General features: G+C 42.1%; 1 protein-coding gene across 1 annotated transcript; it reads left to right on the forward strand.

The window, feature by feature from the left end:
• The first annotated feature begins 3986 nt into the window (after window positions 1-3986).
• On the forward strand, window positions 3987-14182 carry LOC311136157 (alpha-1A adrenergic receptor-like). Its single transcript, XM_084170247.1, has 3 exons — window positions 3987-4033; window positions 4156-5152; window positions 13393-14182. Exons 2-3 carry the CDS (start codon window positions 4195-4197, stop codon window positions 13932-13934), a joined length of 1500 nt encoding a protein of 499 aa, XP_084026373.1. The 5' UTR covers window positions 3987-4033; window positions 4156-4194; the 3' UTR covers window positions 13935-14182.
• Window positions 14183-22045: the final 7863 nt, after the last annotated feature.

The raw sequence follows: 22045 nt of genomic DNA on the forward strand, positions 1-22045 counted from the left end.
TGTGGTGCCAGGACAACAACCTCTCCCTCAACGTGACCAAGACAAAGGAGATGATTGTGGACTACAGGAAAAAAAAGAGGACTGAGCACGCCCCCATTCTCATCGACGGGGCTGTAGTGGAACAGGTTGAGAGCTTCAAGTTCCTTGGTGTCCACATCACCAACGAACTATCATGGTCCAAACACACCAAGACAGTCGTGAAGAGGGCACGACAAAGCCTATTCCCCCTCAGGAGACTAAAAAGATTTGGCATGGGTCCTCAGATCCTCAAAAAATTATACAGCTGCACCATCGAGAGCATCCTGACTGGTTGCATCACCGCCTGGTATGGCAACTGCTTGGCCTCCGACCGCAAGGCACTACAGAGGGTAGTGCGTACGGCCCAGTACATCACTGGGGCAAAGCTTCCTGCCATCCAGGACCTCTATACCAGGCGGTGTCAGAGGAAGGCCCTCAAAATTGTCAAAGACTCCAGCCACCCTAGTCATAGACTGTTCTCTCTGCTACCGCACGGCAAGCGGTACCGGAGTGCCAAGTCTAGGTCCAAAAGACTTCTCAACAGCTTCTACCCCCAAGCCATAAGACTCCTGAACAGCTAATCATGGCTACCCGGACTATTTGCACTGCCCCCCCACCCCATCCTTTTTACGCTGCTGCTACTCTGTTAAGTATTTATGCATAGTCACTTTAACTCTACCCACATGTACATATTACCTCAACTACCTCAACTAGCCGGTGCCCCCGCACATTGACTCTGCAACGGTACCCCCCTGTATATATAGCCTCCCTACTGTCACTTTGTTTTACTTCTGCTCTTTTTTTTCTCAACACTTTTTTTGTTGTTGTTTTATTCTTACTTTTTTTGTTTAAAATAAATGCACTGTTGGTTAAGGGCTGTAAGTAAGCATTTCACTGTAATGTCTGCACCTGTTGTATTCGGCGCATGTGACCAATAAAATTTGATTTGATTTGATTTGATTTGATAAGTCACCCTCGCCCATTCATCAACCTGAGGTAGTTCAGGGCGAAAACAGAACCACTTTAATTCACTTTTAGGTGTTCATCTATGTGTTACTTATCCTGGCTACAGATCAAGAGTTATATGATGAGATGAGGTATAGTGTGTTTAATATTTATATCCATCATGCCTCTTTATGTTACCTGTTGCCTTGGTTTGGTTTTCTACTGTGGTCAGCACTGATCTCTCGTGTCAATGTATCAGACTCCCACCCACACACCATCCATAACTTTCTCTGCTCTGAGGCCCTAGTGCAGAGGCTGCCGTATTCAATCGATCTTAAAAAGTTTGGCAGTGCCATCTAAGAATAAAGCAAAATGCCTAGACTGCAATCGAAAGCCTAGACTACAGTAGGCCTGCACACACTGTGAATAACATTTCAGATATGGTTACTTTGTAATCAAATCTATTGTAATTTATTTTCCTACTATGTGAGGAGCATTCCCAGGTGTTTTCTGAAAACAACAAAGATTTGGCAGATACAGTTGTTTTTAATCACCTTTGTACAATTTTCACAAGTACAGTGTGTGGTACATTTTCAAAACTCTAAACACATTTTCAATTGACTGAGTACAGCAAACAAAGTAACTTGTTCACCGCACCGAAACACTCTTTCAATGTGGATACATATTCAATCTAAGTATCTGCTTTTCAAAATGCAATATTCACTATTTTTGATATGATTTTCTTGTCATTTGTTAACAACATGATGAACTACTACATAATCAAACTGCTCAAAACTGATAACTACTGAACCAAAATCAGTTGACAAGTCATGTAGAAAAGGTGATCTTGTACAATGCTGCATGGGGCAGAAATGGCATACAACACCGTGTTACGTTTTTTAAATAGCCAACTGCTTAATAATAGGCTACCTCTATTTCTAATGATTTTGTCCTACATATGTCCTGTTTAAGGATAATGAAACTGTAAGACTGACATATTTCTCAACATGCTCTGTTCACAAACTGCCATTGGATACAAAATATGTTTTAAAAATTGCATGTCAAGTTGTAGTCAAATACTGTATGTAAAATGATGTTTACCATCTACTGCACTTAAAAAATAACAGTTTAGAAATGTGTAGCTTGTATTTTTTGCTATTGGATTACATGGTAGTTAAAATGAAAATAATGTTGAGCCTATCATTATCTGATGTATTGGTGACTAAACTAAATGTTCTCATGGTATTTCATGGAAAACTTTTGCATGAATGACTCAGGCATAATGAATGCACAATCAAAGCTTCTGAACATAAGCTACGGGGCATTACAAGTCTAATCAGTTTAGAGTTTTGTAGGTTTTTAAAATTCACCATGTACTTCTGGAAATAGCACCAAAGCGTTTTTTTTATATAATATTTGGCCTGCCAAGGGAGACTGTGTGTGTGCGGGGACGGTTCCAAGCATAATCGACATAAGCAGTCGCTTAGGGCCGGGGTCGCTAGCAGGCCCCCGATGAAAAAAAATAAAAAAATAAAAATAAAAAATAATAAGTCGCCGTCTCAACTTACTATTGAGGGTAAGAATAGTAGAATACACCAGGTGCAATTTCTAAATTTGGTTGTGCATCAGCAATTTTTCTCTTGTTGTGTCAGTCACTGACAGCCACATATTCAGCCATGTCAGCTAAAGTGCACAAGGGCCCTGACCTCCAGGGGGCTCCCATTGATTTTGTTAGTCATTCTCACTCAGATATTATAACATGGCATTACAAAATGTGTATAATTGCAGGAAATGTGCTTTAAAACTGCAAAAATGTATCTCATCCCCATGACAAAATGAGTAGAATTGCATGACATTTGTTATAAAATTGCTACACTTTCTCTCCATCCCATGGCAAAATGTGTAGAATTGCAGAACACTTGCTTTAAATGTCCAATACAGCCGTTTTCTATCTCAATATCAAATATTTTCTGTGTAACAATTAAGTACCTCACTGTGATTGTTTTCAATTAAAATTGGTCAAATTAAACAAAAATAGCTTCTTAGCAAAGAGCAATTTCTCAAGCAGGGGCCCAACCAAATCTCCCTTAGTGCCCCTAAAAGGCTAGAGCAGGCCATGTGTGTGTGAGTGTGTGAGCCTACTGTGAATTAGCCATGCATTAGTCATAAATTAAGAGAACATTTTAAATGTTGTTACTTTATGTTTTGTCTGCACAAAACACTTTTATTTAGAATTAACTTACACACGTGTCTCTTTGCTTTCAATAGCATTCGCTAGTTGGTTTGAGTTACCTTATGCGATTGCAGATGATTTGTTGGAATATTTGGCCACACTGCCATCCTTTAATGCTGGGCTCCGGAGTGGCTGGGACGGGATCCACGTGACTGCCTGCCCCTTCCCTCACGCAGTTAATTTGTAATAGCCTACTACCTAAGAATGTTTACTCGTTGTGCTAAGTGCTAATAATAAAACACACATTGTAAACGTCTAACTTTCGGTAGTAGACTGCACGTAATGGTCCCCTTTAAAGATATCAAAAGTGTTGCCTAAATTATATATTCACAATAAATTGCCCATGAGTTTGTGTAGATTGCAGTCTACTTATAAGACAACGACTATATGTGTAATTACCAGTACAGGTTATTGCTTTGATTTGTAGTCCTTACTATAGCAATGCAACAAGTTATTGTTGTTGGCGCGCTGGTCTTGACAGACAGTATATTGCTTAGGGCTCTAAATATAGCCTAGATCCTATAATAATTGGGGAGGGTTGATGGCACGTGCTATATGCCTGTGACTTAAATTACCTGTCGATATAGCCCAGTGCTTATCAGTTTTAGGGTTGCCGCGTTGGTCAATCCTGGAAACAATTGCATGGGCATGTCGGATGACGTCTTGTGCCAAAATGTTTCGGTCAGTCCAGAAAGGGGAGGAAAGGTTGTATCTTGTGCGCATGGATGCTGGAAGGGTCATTCAGTGGTGTCGCTGTGTTTCAACAGTTTGTATTACCACGGTGGGAGCGCTGCAGTGGGGAGGGAACGGAGTGAGTATGGAACCACGCCATAAAAGGTCATTGCGCTTTTCCTCGCAGTTTTGCGCTCATTCTTAGTAATTGTTTCAGTTTGAAAGCCATTGAAAATTAAGTTCACAGGTGATGTAACAAAATAAACAATGTTTGTGTTTATCCATAGATTTACACATATCAGGTATGGAGGAACTGGGTCGTCAACATGAATTTTGATACTGCTGATGAAGCCAACTTCTGGAGTAACCGTTCCTCGGAGCTGTACTCGGAGACACAGGCACCGTTATCTGCAAAAAAATCAAACTTTACCACAGTGAATGACACAGACACGAGTCCGCTGGACCTTACCCGAGCCGTGCCCGTTGGTATAGTTCTGGGCGCGTTCATTCTGTTCGCAATCGTGGGCAATATACTCGTAATACTTTCCGTTGTGTGCAACAGACACCTGCGCATCCCAACAAACTATTTCATTATCAACCTAGCCATTGCGGACCTGTTGCTGGGTACCACAGTGCTGCCCGTGTCCGCAACATTGGAGATTCTTGACTACTGGGTATTCGGGAGGATATTCTGTGACATCTGGGCAGCAGTGGACGTGCTATGTTGCACTGCTTCCATCATGAGTCTGTGCGTAATATCCATAGACCGTTATATAGGCGTGCGCTACCCACTGCAGTACCCCTGTATAGTAACGGAGAAAAGAGCCCTTTTGGCCATGCTCGGTGTTTGGGTTCTCGCTACCGTCATCTCCATCGGACCTCTGCTCGGGTGGAAACAACCACCCTCAAATGACGACACAATTTGCCCCATCACCGAAGAGCCCTTTTACGCACTGTTCTCGTCATTGGGTTCATTTTACATACCTCTGGCTGTCATCCTGTGCATGTACTGTCAGGTTTATGTAGTTGCCAAACGAACCACTAAGAACTTGGAGGCGGGGGTCATGAAAGAGCACATGGACTCGAATGAGCTCACGCTCAGGATCCACTGCAAAAACGCACAGCTGCAGGAATACTGCGGCGCAGGCAAGGGCCAGACACGGAGCACTCTGACAGTCAAACTGTTCAAGTTCTCCCGAGAGAAGAAAGCTGCCAAAACGCTCGGTGTCGTGGTGGGCATGTTTATTCTCTGCTGGCTGCCATTCTTCCTCGTGCTGCCCATCGGTAGGTTTGGAGTTTTGTTGAGCAAACTGTTGTTATTCCCCCCTAGTTGCATTAGGTTAAATTTAACCACATAACTGTTAGATAGGACACTGAATGCATTCATTCTGTTTTACAAAGAAACCTTGAAAATGAGTGTGGTCACCAGGCACGAGCACAGAAGGGCTCTACCTGTGCAGAGCACATGCCCCTTTGCCCTTCCGGTCTCCAAAGTGCCCTTTTGGGTGGTGGTATAATTTTCCCCCAAAATATGTTTTTTGTATACATTCGTTGTCATTGTTGTTCGGAACCCACTTCCTGCAAGTAATCAACTTCGCCACCCCCCACCCTGTCTGTTGGTTGTGCCTGTTGATCGTTGTTGTCCTTCCGCGTAACTTTACACACAGACAATGTCAGCTAAACATAGAATGAATATGTTTATCTGTCTCTCTGTGGAAAAACTTCATCGTTGAATATAAATAGCCTAAAACGTTCGCTATGTTATAAACAAGCGAAGCAAGGCCATATTTTTTTAAAATTAAAAGCAAGATAACTGAATTATATAACGCTAGATTATGAAGCTAAATATTGACATCACTTTCATGTAGGCCTATGTGCAATCGATAGACCTACCTAGTTAAACCACTAGGCTACATCTGAGCCGCTACAATGTTCTTATCTATTAGGCCTATAGGCTACTATTATCTAAAAGCTACGCATTTCACTGTAGCCTAACCAATAACCTAAAGGTCAACATATTATGTATATTACTTAGCTTGCTACTTCATGTTTAATTATTTTAATTATTTTAATTGTTTAAGTATTTAATTGTAGAATATCTGTAGCCTAGGCCTACTTTAAGCTCAATTCCTGCCTGACGTTAGACTACAATGATTTGTTGAGCAACATTTGCGAAAACCATTGTCATCATATCCTGTTTTTAGGTCACATTGATATTTTTATAGCAAATGAGGGAATTAGTGACTTTTACAGTTTACACAAACTGAAGATATGTAGAATTTACATAAACCAACATTGCATACAAAATAGCACAAGAAAACACTTAGAGTACATAACACATGGCAAACATAATGCAAACACTTCAATACATAATAGGCTACAGAACATTTCTTCTCTTAATTCGAAAACTGTATTGTGTAAAAAAAAAATATGGATAAAAAAAGAGTGCTTTGAAGAGCCATAAATCATGTAAGAGCTACAGTGTGCTCTTTGGCCTATATACTGGAATCATTTTCAGCACGGGACAGCTCCTGTATAGACCGTTCAGTTTCAGATTGTAACAAGTGCACTACGTGGTGTTTTGGGAAACGGGTGTGACATCTTCGGCCGTTATTTTTAGGATGCATCATTAAAACACTCGTAAGCCTGAATTCCATCGCTAACGGGATTCGGGAAACCGGGCCCTGGCCTTTGTCCCAGTCTGCCCTGTACGGGGATTGCGCACGCCCGGTATCCAAACATGCAGCTTGAGAGATGCGGTCACTGTCCGAGTGTGTGCAGCTAGCTGCCTCGTATAAATATCAGCAGTACTGCCACAACAGCATTATATTTGATTAATACTTGATAACACTTGATTTAGCCTACATCATTCGGTCTGGTTGGCTGATATGCGCAGCCGAGAGAGGCAAAAAGACAGAGGTAGGCCAAATCTCAATCAGTAAAAGAAGCTAGCTAGCAGATCAACATCAGTCAGCTGATAGCCCACCCTCTTTTACCGATGTCAATCATGTCTTTAGGATGCACTGTAACTAGGTTGCTTACAATTTGCGATGATGAGAGAATGTTTTTTTTTTTTTTTTATCGTTACAGGGATTTGGTATGTTATGAATTTCGAGTTATGATGTATGAAAGTAAAACAAAAAATCAAGCAGGGTGCCCTTTTTTCATTTTGAGCACCTGCCCCCTGAAAGGTCTGTGCATGGCCCTGTTTGTGTGACATGAAAGGACAGCATCTATCTGTACATGATATTCTCTGCTAGTGACCTCCAACACACATGCTTATCACTCTCACACAAGCACACAGGCATATACACACACACAGTCTCTCTCTTTCTCTCTCTCTCTCTCTGACACACACACACAGATCATATGTTTTCCACGTACAGTATGCCAATAATGTAGAGTTTTCATAAGTCTGATGGTAGTCGTGTCAAAAATGAAATTATTTGGTTAGGCAGAAAAGGGTTTAATCAGACGCAGTAGGTCTACACCCTTGCCAAAATGTGAACATGGGGCATGACAGTCAAATACAACTTCCTTTTAGTATCAAAATATTAACTTTTCCATTCATTAACTTGCCAAAAATGTTATGATTGAAAAATACCATACTTCCCAGCCAGTGGCACCAGAATTGGGGTAGCTAGGTCATAGCATAAGGGTGCTTGCAATCTGGTGTATTAATACATTATTTATTGTGGGTGTTTTAGCACCGGCAAGCCTCTCTCTTGAGCTTCCAATGTTCCCAGCACCTCTTAAATCAAGCGAGCAACACATTACACATCACAGTGGATTCCTCCTACATCTGTTGTTGACATGGCAAAGTTCAGAGAGATGAAACAGACTTTTATACATTTTTATTTTTATTATTTTTATTGTCATTTAGCAGACGCTCTTATCCAGAGCGACTTACAGGAGCGATTAGGGTTAAGTGCCTTGCTCAAGGGCACATCGACAGATTTTTCACCTAGTCGGCTCGGGGATTAGAACCAGCGACCTTTCGGTTATTGCCACACCGCTCTTAACCACTAAACTACCTGCCGCCCATGTCCTTACCATCCCCTGCCCTCTATATTTACAGAATTATGCCAACCCTGAATACCGTATCCATTTAGAAATGTATACCGTAGCATGCTCATGCTCTTTGAAAGTCTCATTTCCAAATCTCAGGCCCATAATCTTAATTCTCTCCATATGGTCTTCACACAGTTAACTGGAGATTTTTAATTTCAATTCTGTAAAGCAAAAAGTCAATAGGCCTATACCACTAGGAGAGTATATAAATACAGGAGCTACTATATTTTCAATGATTGATTATCGGTATACTAATTATTCTGTGCTTTTACTAAACCAGTGTGTCTATCACATAAATAAATCCTGAATTATTTTTTCAAGGCTGATATTTTTTTCAGTCATGACCGTGTGTGAGATAACAGAAATGGTCAGTTTTGTGGTGATAATCAGGTTATTTGGCTTTTCTCAAATTACCCAGAGTGATAATGTCCAATTGTGGCTCTCTATTGGTTCCTGAGGCCTCCTCAGGGTGTGATAGAAACTGTCTGTGTGGATGACAGAGATGGAGACATATACACACTGAGCAGAGCGGTGACCTAGCCTGGCCACACCATGGAGGCACTGTGTAGAGGAGAAGGATGACGGCTAGTGAAGATCACACAGAGTAATTGATGGTGCACAATCAGACAGTGCTTTGGGTAGAAGCCTAGTTAGTCAAGTTCAAGTTTCACGTTTTTATTGTCACGTGCACAGTACAGTGAAATGCCTTTCTTGCTTGCTCATTGCGGTAATCAATATCAGTAGTACTATAAAAAATCAATGCAAAAAGTCAAGTAGAACAAAAACACACGAGAAATAGAAATAAGAACACAAGAAAGTAAGTAAGCTATATACAGGGTCAGTTCCAGGGTCAGTGCCAATACCATATTTACAATATGCAGTCTACTGGAGTGGTAGATATGTATAGGGCTAAGGTCACTATAGGCATCAGGATATTTGATAAACTGAGTAGCAGCAGCGTATATGATGATTGTATGTGAGTGTGTAGAGTCAGTATGAATGTGTGTGTTATGTGTGAGCAAACTAACATTTAAGTCATTTAGCAGACGCTCTTAGCCAGAGCGACTTACAGGAGCAATTAGGGTTAAGTGCCTTGCTCAAGGGAACATCGGCAGATTTTTCACCAGCGACCTTTCGGTTACTGGCACAACGCTCTTAACCACTAAGCTACCTGCCGCCCTGTGTGAGCCTGTTTGTTTTGGAGTGTCAGTGTGAGTGAGTGTGCAGAGTGCGCGTAGAGTGTGTAGAGTGACTGCTGCAGACGTCTGTGTGTACCATACGGCACCCTGTTGGACCCTCATCCAGACACTCGGGGACTTCTATTAAAGATAATACAAATGTAATTGGTTTGAAGGATTACAGCGTTCCTGACATTGGTTGTAATTTCCTCCTACGGTTTTTGGAATAGGATGTCTGATATATTTGTTATGAGTCCTGGAAGCAACAATAAGCCCTGAATAGCCCTGTCTTTGCTATCTCTGCCCTCAAAATGCTTTGAGACTGCCAGTATATCAGTGATATTATCTACATTATATTAAAACGACATAATTTGTTACATCACCTGTTATTTTTATAATTAAAGCATGGAGAATGGGGGCAGTAATTATCCCAGTTATGCAATAAAGCCCTAGATATAAACAGTAATAATTGGCATATAAATGGTGTTTTCATTGGAAATGAATGGGAGTCCTTACAAAGCACTCTCTTAGACAAATTGGATAAGAAAATAGCTGGGTGAAGAATTCTTGGTGTTCATAGATGCCCACATTCGACAGACTTGTTGCTATTGCAACTGCCAGGATTTTAAATAATCTTTCTGAGAGCTTTTGCAGATTGTGTTTGACGATAGTGCCACTTTTCACTGCTAATGTAAATTGTGCAATTCTCAAACTCTCTGCCTTGACCCGCCATAGGCATGTTTTGTTTTTGTCACCCGACAAACTATAGTGCTCTGTGGTCTATTGTGTCTGTATTTTACGGCTTGTCCTCTGGCGGAGGTGGTGAACAATAGAAGGATAGATTTTATGGGACAAACAGGAAACAGCATTTGTTCAATCGAACACTGATGGTGGTGATCAGTATAGCGGTTGAGGGCTTTAGCTTTTTTAGTCTCACGACTCACCAGATGAACCAAAACATTACCTGGTAAAGATCTTGACCCTCCAATGATTGTTGCTTTCCATGTTATGTAACCAATATTAACTATGTTACCAAGGTTACAGTTAAATGCATGTGGACAATAATATTGCATTCCCACCATATTTAATAGATGTTTCCCAGAATGTTTGAGATTAGTTCATTTATCAACCCAAATTCTCCAGTGAGCTGGACCTTGAGCGTGATATGATGGTGATGGGTTCCTGATGCTTCTAGAAGGCAGGGGGCAGGATTGCAGTGGGAATGCCAGGGTGCTCATACAGTAAGTCCCACTGACTATCATGCCTCTTAAGCCCTCTTTAAAAATGGCTTTAGACATGATATATTCCATGCTTTTGTCCATTCATGTGTGTATGGAGCTGTCCAAGGGCATTACGTTCCCAGGTAGATCTCAGGGTCTTTTGTAGATTCCTTGCCTACACTATCATAATCAGGTATGTGTTAGCAAACATGCCCAAACCAGAAAATAGATAAATCCCTCCATATACACATGAACTGCTCCTTGCTGAATCTGTAGTCAATGCTTCTATCCTAAAATGGAAATACCAGTTATGTAGCTAACATGCGTAGTAAAAATAGTAATTTGACAGCACCAGTGATAAAAGTAAAAATATTCCCAGTCTGTCTGGACCTCTGAGAACTTAATGCGCCCACATTACTGTTGTTTTCTCATGCCATGTTACTCAATCAATGCCCGGGGCATAAAGTTCCTCTAAGGACCTCCACATTGGTAGAAGAGGGCATGGACTGAGAGATTCCATTTGAGATTATTTCTATGTATGGCGATTGATTGTGAAATGTGTCCAGAAACAATGATAGATGGAGGTGTTTGCTGCATTTTCCTGAGTTCTCCTCCCCCTCTCTCTAGCATGCTGTTCTTTAGCAGCACTCAGGACGTAACCAGGAGATGTGTTGAAAGCCAGCAGCCTCACAGGGCACTGCATACTGTAAGCCTACTGTAAATTTGACTGTATTGCATCAGTCTTTACTTTGTTGTTTGCTACCTCTTCTCTAGAGCAACATTGACTACCTTTCTGTGTTTGGCTCATTAGTTTGTCAGAGTTCAGCAGCCGTCAAGCAGGACTCAGTCATTTTGTAGATACGACGGGCAGTCAATGTTGTCTGGGTGTGTGAAAGACGTGGCGAGTAGTAGTGGTCAATTAGTACGAGTAAATTAATCACTAGGAGATGGACTTTGCAAGTGGAATTGAGAGAGAAGTTGGACAGAGTGCACTGTGATTTGTTAGCCTGGATTCCACAGTTGCACGGCACGAAGAAGCATCCTAAATCTTTGCATGTAAGCACTATCAGAGTAAAGTGGGTTCCTGGCTTCCGGTGACTAGGGAGGTTAGGGGATGAGGAGGTTACAGTTTGTGGAATAGCCTTGTGGAGGCTCCAGCTATGAAGGCACTTTGCGCTGGAGAATAAAGCCAGCCAGTAGCACATTATTAAAGTGTAAACACAGTCTCTCCTACGGACAGGCTGGGAAATGAGAAATGTGTCCTTGAATTAGATGGTTCTATGAGCCATGGCTCTATTCTGAGGAAACACTGTAATAACTCTTCTTAAACCTCTCTACATCCCAAAGCCTAAAGAGAGAAATAGGATGGAATGCAACATCTTTCTTTTCAGGTTTTCATCCAATAACGTGACAGCCAGGGCTTCTGTGGCAGGACATACCAAAGTGGATGAGTACCCACAATGCTGAGTCCAAAAAGGCCAAAAAAGGCGATGTGATGTGCAGCACGGGGTTGTTAAAGAGACTCCCAGCAGTGAAGGCCTCTGGGATTAGTGTGCCTGTAAAATGGGGAAGAATTTGGAATGATGACGGATGTCTGTGACCTTTGTTTATGAGCTGGAGACAGCAAAGATTAAACTTGAGAAAATGCTTCTTTGAAATTGATACTGTCTCATGTCGGCACAGTTGTGGTATAGCTTACTGTAATGATTTCTTTATTGGATGAGGCTGCTTGTAAATCCTGCCTTTAACTTTTTTTCATTAGTATTAGAAGCTTAGTAACTTATTCAGAATCAGTGGAAGCGCATGCAATGTCGGTAGGGTTGACCTCAGTGATTAAAGGCCCAGTGCATTCAAAATGCAGTTTTTCCAGCTGATGAAACTAACACTGTAAAAGTGTGAAAACATTTTATTAGTGTTATTTCCTGATAATTGCTGGTTGAAAATACAATCTACACAGGACTTTCTAATCAGCAGATTTGCATGGGCGGGAATTTCGTCTTTCCATGATGGCATCACCATGTGGTAAATTGGTTAATAGACCAATAACAAAGAGTTCTAAACCTGTCTGCCAATAATAGTTAGTTTTCAGTTTCCCCCTCTCAGGCCACTCCCAGACAGTCCTAGAGAAATTATTGCTGGTGAAATAGTTTTTTGCTAAAAAGCTATTTTTGCCCATTTTAATTAAAATCTATTACAGTAAGGTATTTAATTGTGACCCAGAAATTATTTGATATTGATATAAAAACAGCTGAATTGGGCCTTTAAGGAGAGTATAGTACAGTAATGATGTGTGCTGTCAGTGAGTCATGCTATCTTTCTCTAAAACATTCCAAAACAGGAAACAGTCAAGACAGTAGAATCAGCATCAAAATGGTAATACTTGGAATCACTGTGTAATCATTGTAATAATTGGAGACCCACCAATCTCTATATCGCTATAGTGTATGATACTCCCGTGTCATTACACACCAGAGGCACGGGAGTATCATACACTATAGATTGTGCCCTCAATACTTGAATGAATGTATGATGAAAAATAAATCATTTTTCAGAAGTACAATTGAAAATTAGTGTATGACGCTTCAATAAAACCATCAGACAGACACAGAAGCGTGTAGTAAAGAGTTGAGTGAAGCCCCAGCCTGCACTCTTTAAAAGTTCTCATCTGCTTCGTCACTGATTATTGATCTTAAAGGTCTGGGAAGGTGAAAGCTGAGCGATTGAAACACCACCAAGCCTATATTTCACCTTTCCCGTCTTTCCAGATCCGTGGTCTCGAGCGAGAGGAGGATGTCAGTGATACAGTAGTTACCGGTACATTGACTATCTGTGAGGTTCTTTTGATGAATGCTGCCATCTATTGATCACCAAACATAATGGATTAAAGAGATGGTTCAGCATTTACATTGTTTTCTCAGATACAGTATATCTACCACCACATCTTATATCTAAAATGTTAAGTTAAAATATATAACAGATATAAAATATATATAATAACATCGTTTTTTGAAATGTCTGTAAATGTATAACATGTTTTCTCTATGTAATGTCCCAGGGTCGTTCAATGCCAACCTGCGTCCCCCAGAAACGTTCTTTAAGGTGATCTTCTGGCTGGGCTACTTCAACAGCTGCCTGAATCCCATCATCTACCCCTACTACAGCCGAGAGTTCAAACAGGCCTTCATCCGCATCCTCAAGTGCCGCTGCCATCAGAAGAAAAAGCAGAAGGGCTGGAGGGTCTACTACAACCACCGCTCCTCCCACCTGGGCTCCACCAACAACTCCTACTTGAACGGGAGCCAGCAGACCCTGTCCTCTGTCAACCCCAGCCCTCGCTGTGTCAGCAAAGGATCAGGCTCTCGCCTGGAGTCAGGGTGGGGCCGTGGCTCCCTGTCCCCCTGCCCGTCTCTGCCTGGGAGCCCCTTCACCAGCCAGATGAGGGCCCTTCCTGGGGCTGTCTGCCAGAGCACCAGCAGAACCAGTAGAGTCAACCTGGTCTCCCCCCTGGCCGGGGAGCCAGTGCATGCCAATGGACAGAGTGGGAATGGAAAGGTGGAGCATGGCGCAATCAGGGCAACACCTGAGACAATGATGTAATGGCAGTGCGGAGCACCAGTCATAAGCCTGGACAATGCCGTTTGATAGTCTGTACTTATACTTATGTGGGTATTTTATGCTGGATGCTGAAATATGGACAGAAACCTAACTACTGTAGCAGTCTGGATGTAAGATTTACGCATCACACCAAAGGGTCAATGGTCAATGTGTACATAAGTATTTATTACTAAGAGTCTGATTTCTTGTAGTTCCATGTCCTCCAAATGTCATCCTAAATAGTTATTTGTATTATTAAAGGACACTTTTAGATAGAACACTGAAGGCATCTGCTACTGCACAAAATCTTTTCAGAATAACATATGCAGCTCTGGCACATACTACTTTTATTTTTTAAATCGTTTTGGTACTATTTTCACAATTATGTGGTGAATTTCTAAACTCTTAGTACAAAACTCAAAACTGGTAACACTTGTAACACAGCCAGTCTTACATTCAAACCCTTTCATTGTCCATTTATTTTGTTTGTAGGCATCTTTTACCCCACAACCATTGATCCACAATATAGGTTTACTGTGAAATATAATGAGTACATTGGTTTAATCACCAAAACACAACATAATAATATCTTCTCAATTTAATTATTTTAAAAACCAGTTAATCCACTTGCAAAACATGTAAGATACATGTTTCAAAATTGCCTTTTGAATGTAGTATGCTACAGTACTGTAAATTACAGTACATTACACTTTTTTCACATTAGGCAAAACACTTGCACTACCCATTAAAATTGACTGAACATCACATTTTCATAATTTCTATTATCCCATGTGTGATCAAAGGTGTTGTCACTCCCTGGCTCTGGGGACTCTTAAATGTTGAGCCAGGGTGTGTAGTTTCTATGTTGTGTTTTCTATGTTTAGTTTCTAGATCGTTTAGATCTATGTTGGCCAGGGTGGTTCCCAATCAGAGGCAGCTGTAGCTCGTTGTCTCTGATTGGGGACCATACTTAGGTAGCCTGTTGGCACTAGTGGGTTGTGGGATCTTGTTCCGTATAGGTTTGTTGTGTGTAACCTTAAGACTTCACGTATCGTTTGTTTGTTGTTTTGTCGCGTTTGCACAGTTATAATAAACATGTACGCTTATCACGCTGCGCCTTGGTTCGACCAATCTTTAAACGATCGTGACAGAAGATCCCACCAAATGAGGACCAAGCAGCGTGTCCAGGAGCAGACAGCCTGGACCTGGGAGGAGATCCTCGACGGGAAGGGATCCTGGACTTGGGAGGAGATTCAGGCCGGAATGGATCGCCGTCCTTGGGAGGAGACAGTGGAGGCGCGCTATAGAGAGGAGCAGCGGCGGCAACGCAGAAGGTGCCGGCCGAGGAGGAAGCCCGAGAGACAGCCCCAAGACATTTTTTGGGGGGGGCTAAAAGGGTGGTTGGTGGAGCCTAGTGTTAGAGCAGAGCCAACTTCCCGTACTCATGCAAGGAAGCGTGTGACTGGGCAGGCTCCGTGTTATGCGGAGCTACGTACTCTGCCGCGAGTGTTCCGGCACAGTCCTGTACGTCCTGTGCTAGCACCACGCACGTGTCGTGCGAAGATGGGCATTCAGCCAGGACGGGGTGTGCCGGCTCAACGCTCGTGGTCTCCAGTACGCCTCCTCGGTCCCGTATATCCTGCGCCGGTGCTACGTACTGTATCGCCAGTACGCGTGCACAGCCCCGTACGTCCTGTGCTAATGCCTCACACATATTGTGTGGAAGTAGGCATCCAGCCAGGACGGGTTGTGTCAGCTCTCCGCTCCAGACCTCCAGTCCGCCTCCACAGTCCAGTATGGCCCGTTCCTGCTCCCCGCACCAAGCCAGTGGTGCGTGTTCCCAGTCCGGCCCGGCACGTTCCTGCTCCCCGCACCAAGCCAGTGGTGCGTGTTCCCAGTCCAGCCCGGCCCGTTCCTGCTCCCCGCACCAAGCCAGTGGGGCGTGTTCCTAGTCCGGCCCGGCCCGTTCCTGCTCCCCGCACCAAGCCAGTGGTGCACGTCTCCAGCCCGGTCCGGCCTGTTCCTGTCCCTCGCACCAAGACAGTGGTGTGCGTCTCCAGACCGGTCCGGCCTGTTCCTGTCCCTCGCACCAAACCAGTGGTGCGCGTCGCCAGCCTGGTCCGGCCTGTTCCTGCTCCTCGCATCAAGCCAGTGGTGCGTGGGTCCAGTCCGGCACGGCCCGTGCCTGTTCCACTGGTGCCTGGTCCGGCATCGGTCAGCTGCTCCACTCCGGAGCTAGAGCAGTCCGCTCCACCGGTGCCTGATCCAGCTCCGGTCAGCGGCTCCACGCCGGAGTCAGAGCAGTTCGCTCCACCGTCGTCGGGTCCAGCTCCAGTCAGCGGTTCCAGTCCAGACCCAGACGTCAGCCCCTCTCTAGGTTCGGGGTCTCCCACACCAGGGTCCAGACAGGGCTTGGTACTTTGTGGGAGGAAGGAGAGGGGAAGCAGCGCGCCGAGGTCCAGACCAGACCAGGGGCGCAACAGGGAGGCGGATAATAGGTGGTGGTCACGCCCGGAGCCGGTTCCGCCTCCGAGGCGGAATGCCCACCCGGCCCCTACCCTGTTATGTTTAGGTTGCGCGGTCGGAGTCCGCACCTTTGGGGGGGGTACTGTCACGCCCTGGCTCTGGGGACTCTTAAATGTTGAGCCAGGGTGTGTAGTTTCTATGTTGTGTTTTCTATGTTTAGTTTCTAGATCGTTTAGATCTATGTTGGCCAGGGTGGTTCCCAATCAGAGGCAGCTGTAGCTCGTTGTCTCTGATTGGGGACCATACTTAGGTAGCCTGTTGGCACTAGTGGGTTGTGGGATCTTGTTCCGTATAGGTTTGTTGTGTGTAACCTTAAGACTTCACGTATCGTTTGTTTGTTGTTTTGTCGTGTTTGCACAGTTATAATAAACATGTACGCTTATCACGCTGCGGCTTGGTTCGACCAATCTTTAAACGATCGTGACAGGTGTGACCATTGAAGACATATTTCACAATGTAATTAAATTAAAGAATTGAAAGAAACAATGTTTAACAGGCACAGGTTTACAGTAAATATCCTCATTGTTCGTGCAACTGGGGAAAAAGCTTTTGGCATGGCGAATCCAAGCCTGAAGGAGGGTGTTACCCTCATGGAGATAGCAATCATACATCTTCCAACTGTATTGTAATCGTGTGTTTTATTTGTCCTGTACATGGCTCAGTTCATAAGAGCATGGGACTAGGAAAAGGGGATGCACAACTGAATGCATTCAACTGAAATGTGTCTTCCGCATTTAACCCAACCCCTCTGAATCAGAGAGGTGCAGGGGGCTGCCTTAATTGACATCAGCGAGCAGTTGTTGTTTAACTGCCTTGCTCAAGGGCAGAATGGCAGATTTTTTCACTTTGCCGGCTCTGGGATTAGAACCAGCTACCTTTCGGTTACAGGCCCAACACTCTTTTAACCGCCAGGCTACTTGCTGCTACCAAGCAACACTAGAGTTGTGGGTTCGATTCCGACTGGGGTCACATACCAAAATGTGTGCACTGTTTTCACTTTGGATAAAAGTGTCTGCTACGTAAATGGCAAATATTATGGTATTACAGTACTGTACTGGCCAATGCAATTTTAATAAAGCCCCAATAAATGTTGATTTGTTACATACAGTACATCTCTGATCTTGTCAATATCAGATTTTCAAAAAGTGTACTGTGAAGTAAAATCATAAAAGTAGTACATTAGAGTATATATATATATATATATCATACCTTTTATGTGTCTACTTTACAAACATACATTTTCATTATGTAGTTCTCAAAATCTGTAGTAGACAAACCAATTTACATGTAAAATCTATAGGTTTACCAAACATTTAAGTGATCATCAATTAAAAGCAGTCGGATTAAGTAATAGTAAATGTCTCTTAACAAAAGAGAAGAGAATCATATCAAAAGTAATGACTTTATATGAACATGTATTGCAATGTGAAACATGTTTTTCTAGATGAAACACTTAGTCAATTGAAAATGTGCTTAGACTTTTGAAACAACTGCCTTTTTTATTATCTGTTTTTAGTTTTGTACTAAGAGTTGTGAAAATGTACCACATACTTGTGAAAATTGCACCAAAGCGATATAAAAACTGTAACTAGGCCCTTGAAAGGGACCAACTTTGCCCACGTTTTGACTTTGGTTGCACTGCTCTGCATCACAACATACGCGTAGAGTACAAAAAATTAGGAACACCTTTCCATGACATAGACTGACCAGGTGAATCCAAGTGAAAGCTATGATCCCTTATTGATGTCACTTGTTAAATCCACTTCAATCAGTGTAGATGAAGGGGAGGAGACAAGTTAAAGAATGATTTTTAAGCCTTGAGACAATTGAGACATGGATTGTGTATGTGTACCATTCAAAGGGTGAATGGGCAAGACAAAATATTTAAGTGCCTTTGAACGGCGTATGGTAGTAGGTGCCAGGCATACCGGTTTGTGTCAAGAACTGCAACGCTGCTGGGTTTTCACATGTGTATCAAGAATGGTCCACCACCCAAAGGACATCCAGACAACTTGACACAACTGTGGGAAGTAGTGGAGTCAACATGGGCCAGCATCCCTGTGGAACGCTTTCGACACCTTGTAGAGTCCATGCCCTGAGAAATTGAGGCTGTTCTGAGGGCAAAAGGGGGTGCAACTCAATAATAGGAAGGTATTCCTAATGTTTCGTACACTCAGCGTGTATAAAATACAATTGTCTCTAATATCTTTGAGGGTGAGACATATTCTTCTTGTCATAATGTATTTGTTCTATTTGTATGTTTAGTGAAACATTTCTGTATGCTAGCTGGCTGCCCAGTCAAGGCTGTTGAAAGCATTGTGTTGAGATCATTCAGGTTCATTATTGACATCAATCCCCATGTGCATTTGTGTTTGTTCTCTCAATTTAAGAATGTATACGTAATATTCCATAACAGCCACTGTGTAATGTAATATTAAAAATGCAATCTTATTGTATGGAGGCATGTATATACAGTACCAGTCAAAACTTTGGACACACCTACTCATTCAAGGGTCTTTCTTTATTTTACTATTTTCTACATTGTAGAATGATACTGGAGACATCAAAACAATGAAATAACACATATGGAATCATGTAGTAACCAAAAAAGTGTTAAACAAATTTGAGATTCTTCGAAGCAGCCACCCTTTGCCTTGATGATAGCTTTGCAAACTCTTGGCATTCTCTCAACCAGCTTCATGAGGTAGTCACCTGGACTGCATTTCAATTAACAGGTGTGCCTTGTTAAAAGTTAATTTGTGGAATTTCTTTCCTTCTTAATGCATTTCAGGCAATCAGTTGTGTTGCGACAAGGTAGGGATGGTATACAGAAGATAGCCCTATTTGGTAAAAAACCAAGTCCGTATTATGGCAAGAACAGCTCAAATAAGCAAAGAGAAATGACAGTCCATCATTACTTTAAGATATGAAGGTCAGTCAATCCGGAAAATTTCAAGAACTTTTAAAGTTTCTAAAAGTGCAGTCGCAAAAACCATCAGGGGCTATGATGAAACTGGCTCTCATGAGGACCGCCACAGGAAAGGAAGACCCAGAGTTACCTCTGCTGCAGAGGATAAGTTCATTAAAGTTAACTGCACCTCAGATTGCAGTCCAAATAAATGCTTCACAGAGTTCAAGTAACTGCGTGAGGAGACTGTGTGAATCAGGCCTTCATATAAATGGTTGAATGCTGCAAAGAAACCACTACTAAAGGACACCAATAATAAGAAGAGACTTGCGTGGTCCAAGAAACACGAGCAATGGACATTAGACCGGTGGAAATCTGTCCTTTGGTCTGATGAGTCCAAATTGGTGATTTTTGGTTCCAACCGCTGTGTCTTTGTGAGACGCAGAGTAGGTGAACGGATGATCTCCGCATGTGTGGTTCCCACCATGAAGCATGGAGGAGGAGGCGTGATGGTGTGGGGGTGCTTTGCTGGTGACACTGTCTGTGATTTATTTAGAATTCAAGGCACACTTAACCAGTATGGCTACCACAGCATTCTGCAGCGATACGCCATCCCATCTGGTTTGCGCTTAGTGGGACTATAATTTGTTTTTCAACAGGACAATGACCAAAAACACACCTCCATGCTGTGTAAGGGCTATTTGACCAAGGAGAGTGATGGAGCCTTGCATCAGATGACCTGGCCTCCACAATCATCCGACCTCAACTCAATTGAGATGGTTTGGGATGAGTTGGAACGCAGAGTGAAGGAAAAGCAGCCAACAAGTGCTCAGCATATGTGGGAAGTCCTTCAAGACTGTTGGAAAAGCATTCCTCATGAAGCTGGTTGAGAGAATGCCAAGAGTGTGCAAAGCTGTCATCAAGAGTTTGGTCCACCAATATAAAATATATTTTGATTTGTTTAACACTTTTGGTTACTACATATTTCCATATGTGTTATTTCATAGTTTTGATGTCTTCACTATTATTCTACAATGATGAAAATAGTCAAAATAAAGAAAAACCCTTGAATGAGTAGGTGTGCCAAACTTTTGACTGGTACTGTGTATGTGTGATGTATCTTGATTTACAGTACCGTATTGCTGCGTTTGTTGCTCACATCTGCTAAACTTGGGATTGATATTGTATTTATTCATTTAGATGTCTATATATGTGATAGAAAATGTTGTTTTATTTAAGGAGGGAATTTGCTTTTTATCTCAAACAATTTAGAGGGACAGTGTAGTAAAAACATAACTATGCCGATTTAAGATTTAAATTACATATATTAAATGAAATTAAAATCAAAGACTGGCTGTTCAGATTTCAAGTTGTAATGTCACGTGCACAAGTACAGTGAAATTCCTTTCTTGCAAGTTCTAAAGCTCTAAGATGGATCTAAATTTAAGTATATTGTCAAATAAAATGCTTTAATTCAGAAACATTACTGATAATGATAATAGTTGTTAGCCCTCTTGAAAATATGTAGTCATATTAAAATGTAGCAATCTTAATTCAGACAAATGATGACTTTTAATATTTCTTATACCACTATGGTGTGTATTACCAGCTGGACTAAGTGAGGGAGAACAGACCTTTAGAAATGTACAATATAGTACTCCATTACTCCTTCCATTCACTGTATATTCTGTCCAGCAGACACAGGTAAGACAGCACAGAGGTGATATCTGTGTAAAGAAATGGATTTGTAGTACATTGTTATTTTTTAAATGGTTTTGGGTGCGGAGGTTAAATAAATGTGATTTAAGAACGTTCCTGGCTGTTCCTCATCATTTCTCAGTTTCATTATTGTAATGAAAGTTATAACACCCTCCTTTTAAGGGCATGGGACAAATATTTATGGATTCTTATAAGATCACACATTCCAGTATCAACAATATTTATTGTGGGTGACCAACAGCATTCGCTAGGTGAGAATGGTCAGGACCAGAAAATAAGCTCCTTATTAAGTGTGGCAACACATGTTTGTCTGGGTCTTGTGGAATTTGGTAGCCTGAAGTGGTTATAGAATGATGCAAGTAATGATCTTCAGCACTGTCTGTTCCATGGCAGCATGAAATCATAGAAGCAGAGGTCAATGCAGGATGTTTAACATCAGGGTCAAGAACACACTCCTTTGCAAATATGTCCCTAATTCATTCAGTGAAACAGCATACTGTGTACATCATAAAAATAGATGTTCAGCAGAGAATGTGAGAGAGACATTTTCAATGTCAGCATTCAGCTATAAAGCACATTTTGAAGATGTATCTGTCCATGTCATTTGATCTCAATAATACCCTTTTCTCCCTTCCAAAATGGCCCCACTACTTTTATAATTTGTACACAAGATACCAGAATTTGGATTTGTAGAGCAAGTACTATGTAAAAAAAATACTATCTCTTATACATATTTCTGACTTTTTCTGGCAAATAGAAAAAAGTGATCTTGATGATGAATGTTTTAGAGCTAGCTGGGCTCCACAAATGAGAAATGACTGAGACAGGGTTTTATCCAGTCAAATAACCTTCTCTCCACTCCGTCACCAACCAGTTCAACCAAGCCCGTTCATTGATTCCAGAGCCCTTCAATAAACAGAATGTGGGCTAATCTTCACACAGATCCCAGCAAACATTCCCA

This window comes from Coregonus lavaretus (assembly GCF_964263955.1).
Source record: "Coregonus lavaretus genome assembly, chromosome: 10".
Lineage (NCBI taxonomy): Eukaryota > Metazoa > Chordata > Actinopteri > Salmoniformes > Salmonidae > Coregonus > Coregonus lavaretus.

What these genes read in the sequence shown, in the direction of transcription:
- LOC311136157 (XM_084170247.1), top strand. Translation starts at nt 4,195, where the DNA reads ATGAATTTTGATACTGCTGATGAAGCCAACTTCTGGAGTAACCGTTCC. An exon ending in CTTCCTCGTGCTGCCCATCG is followed by an intron (nt 5,153 to 13,392) that starts GTAGGTTTGGAG and finishes GTAATGTCCCAG; the next exon opens with GGTCGTTCAATGCCAACCTG.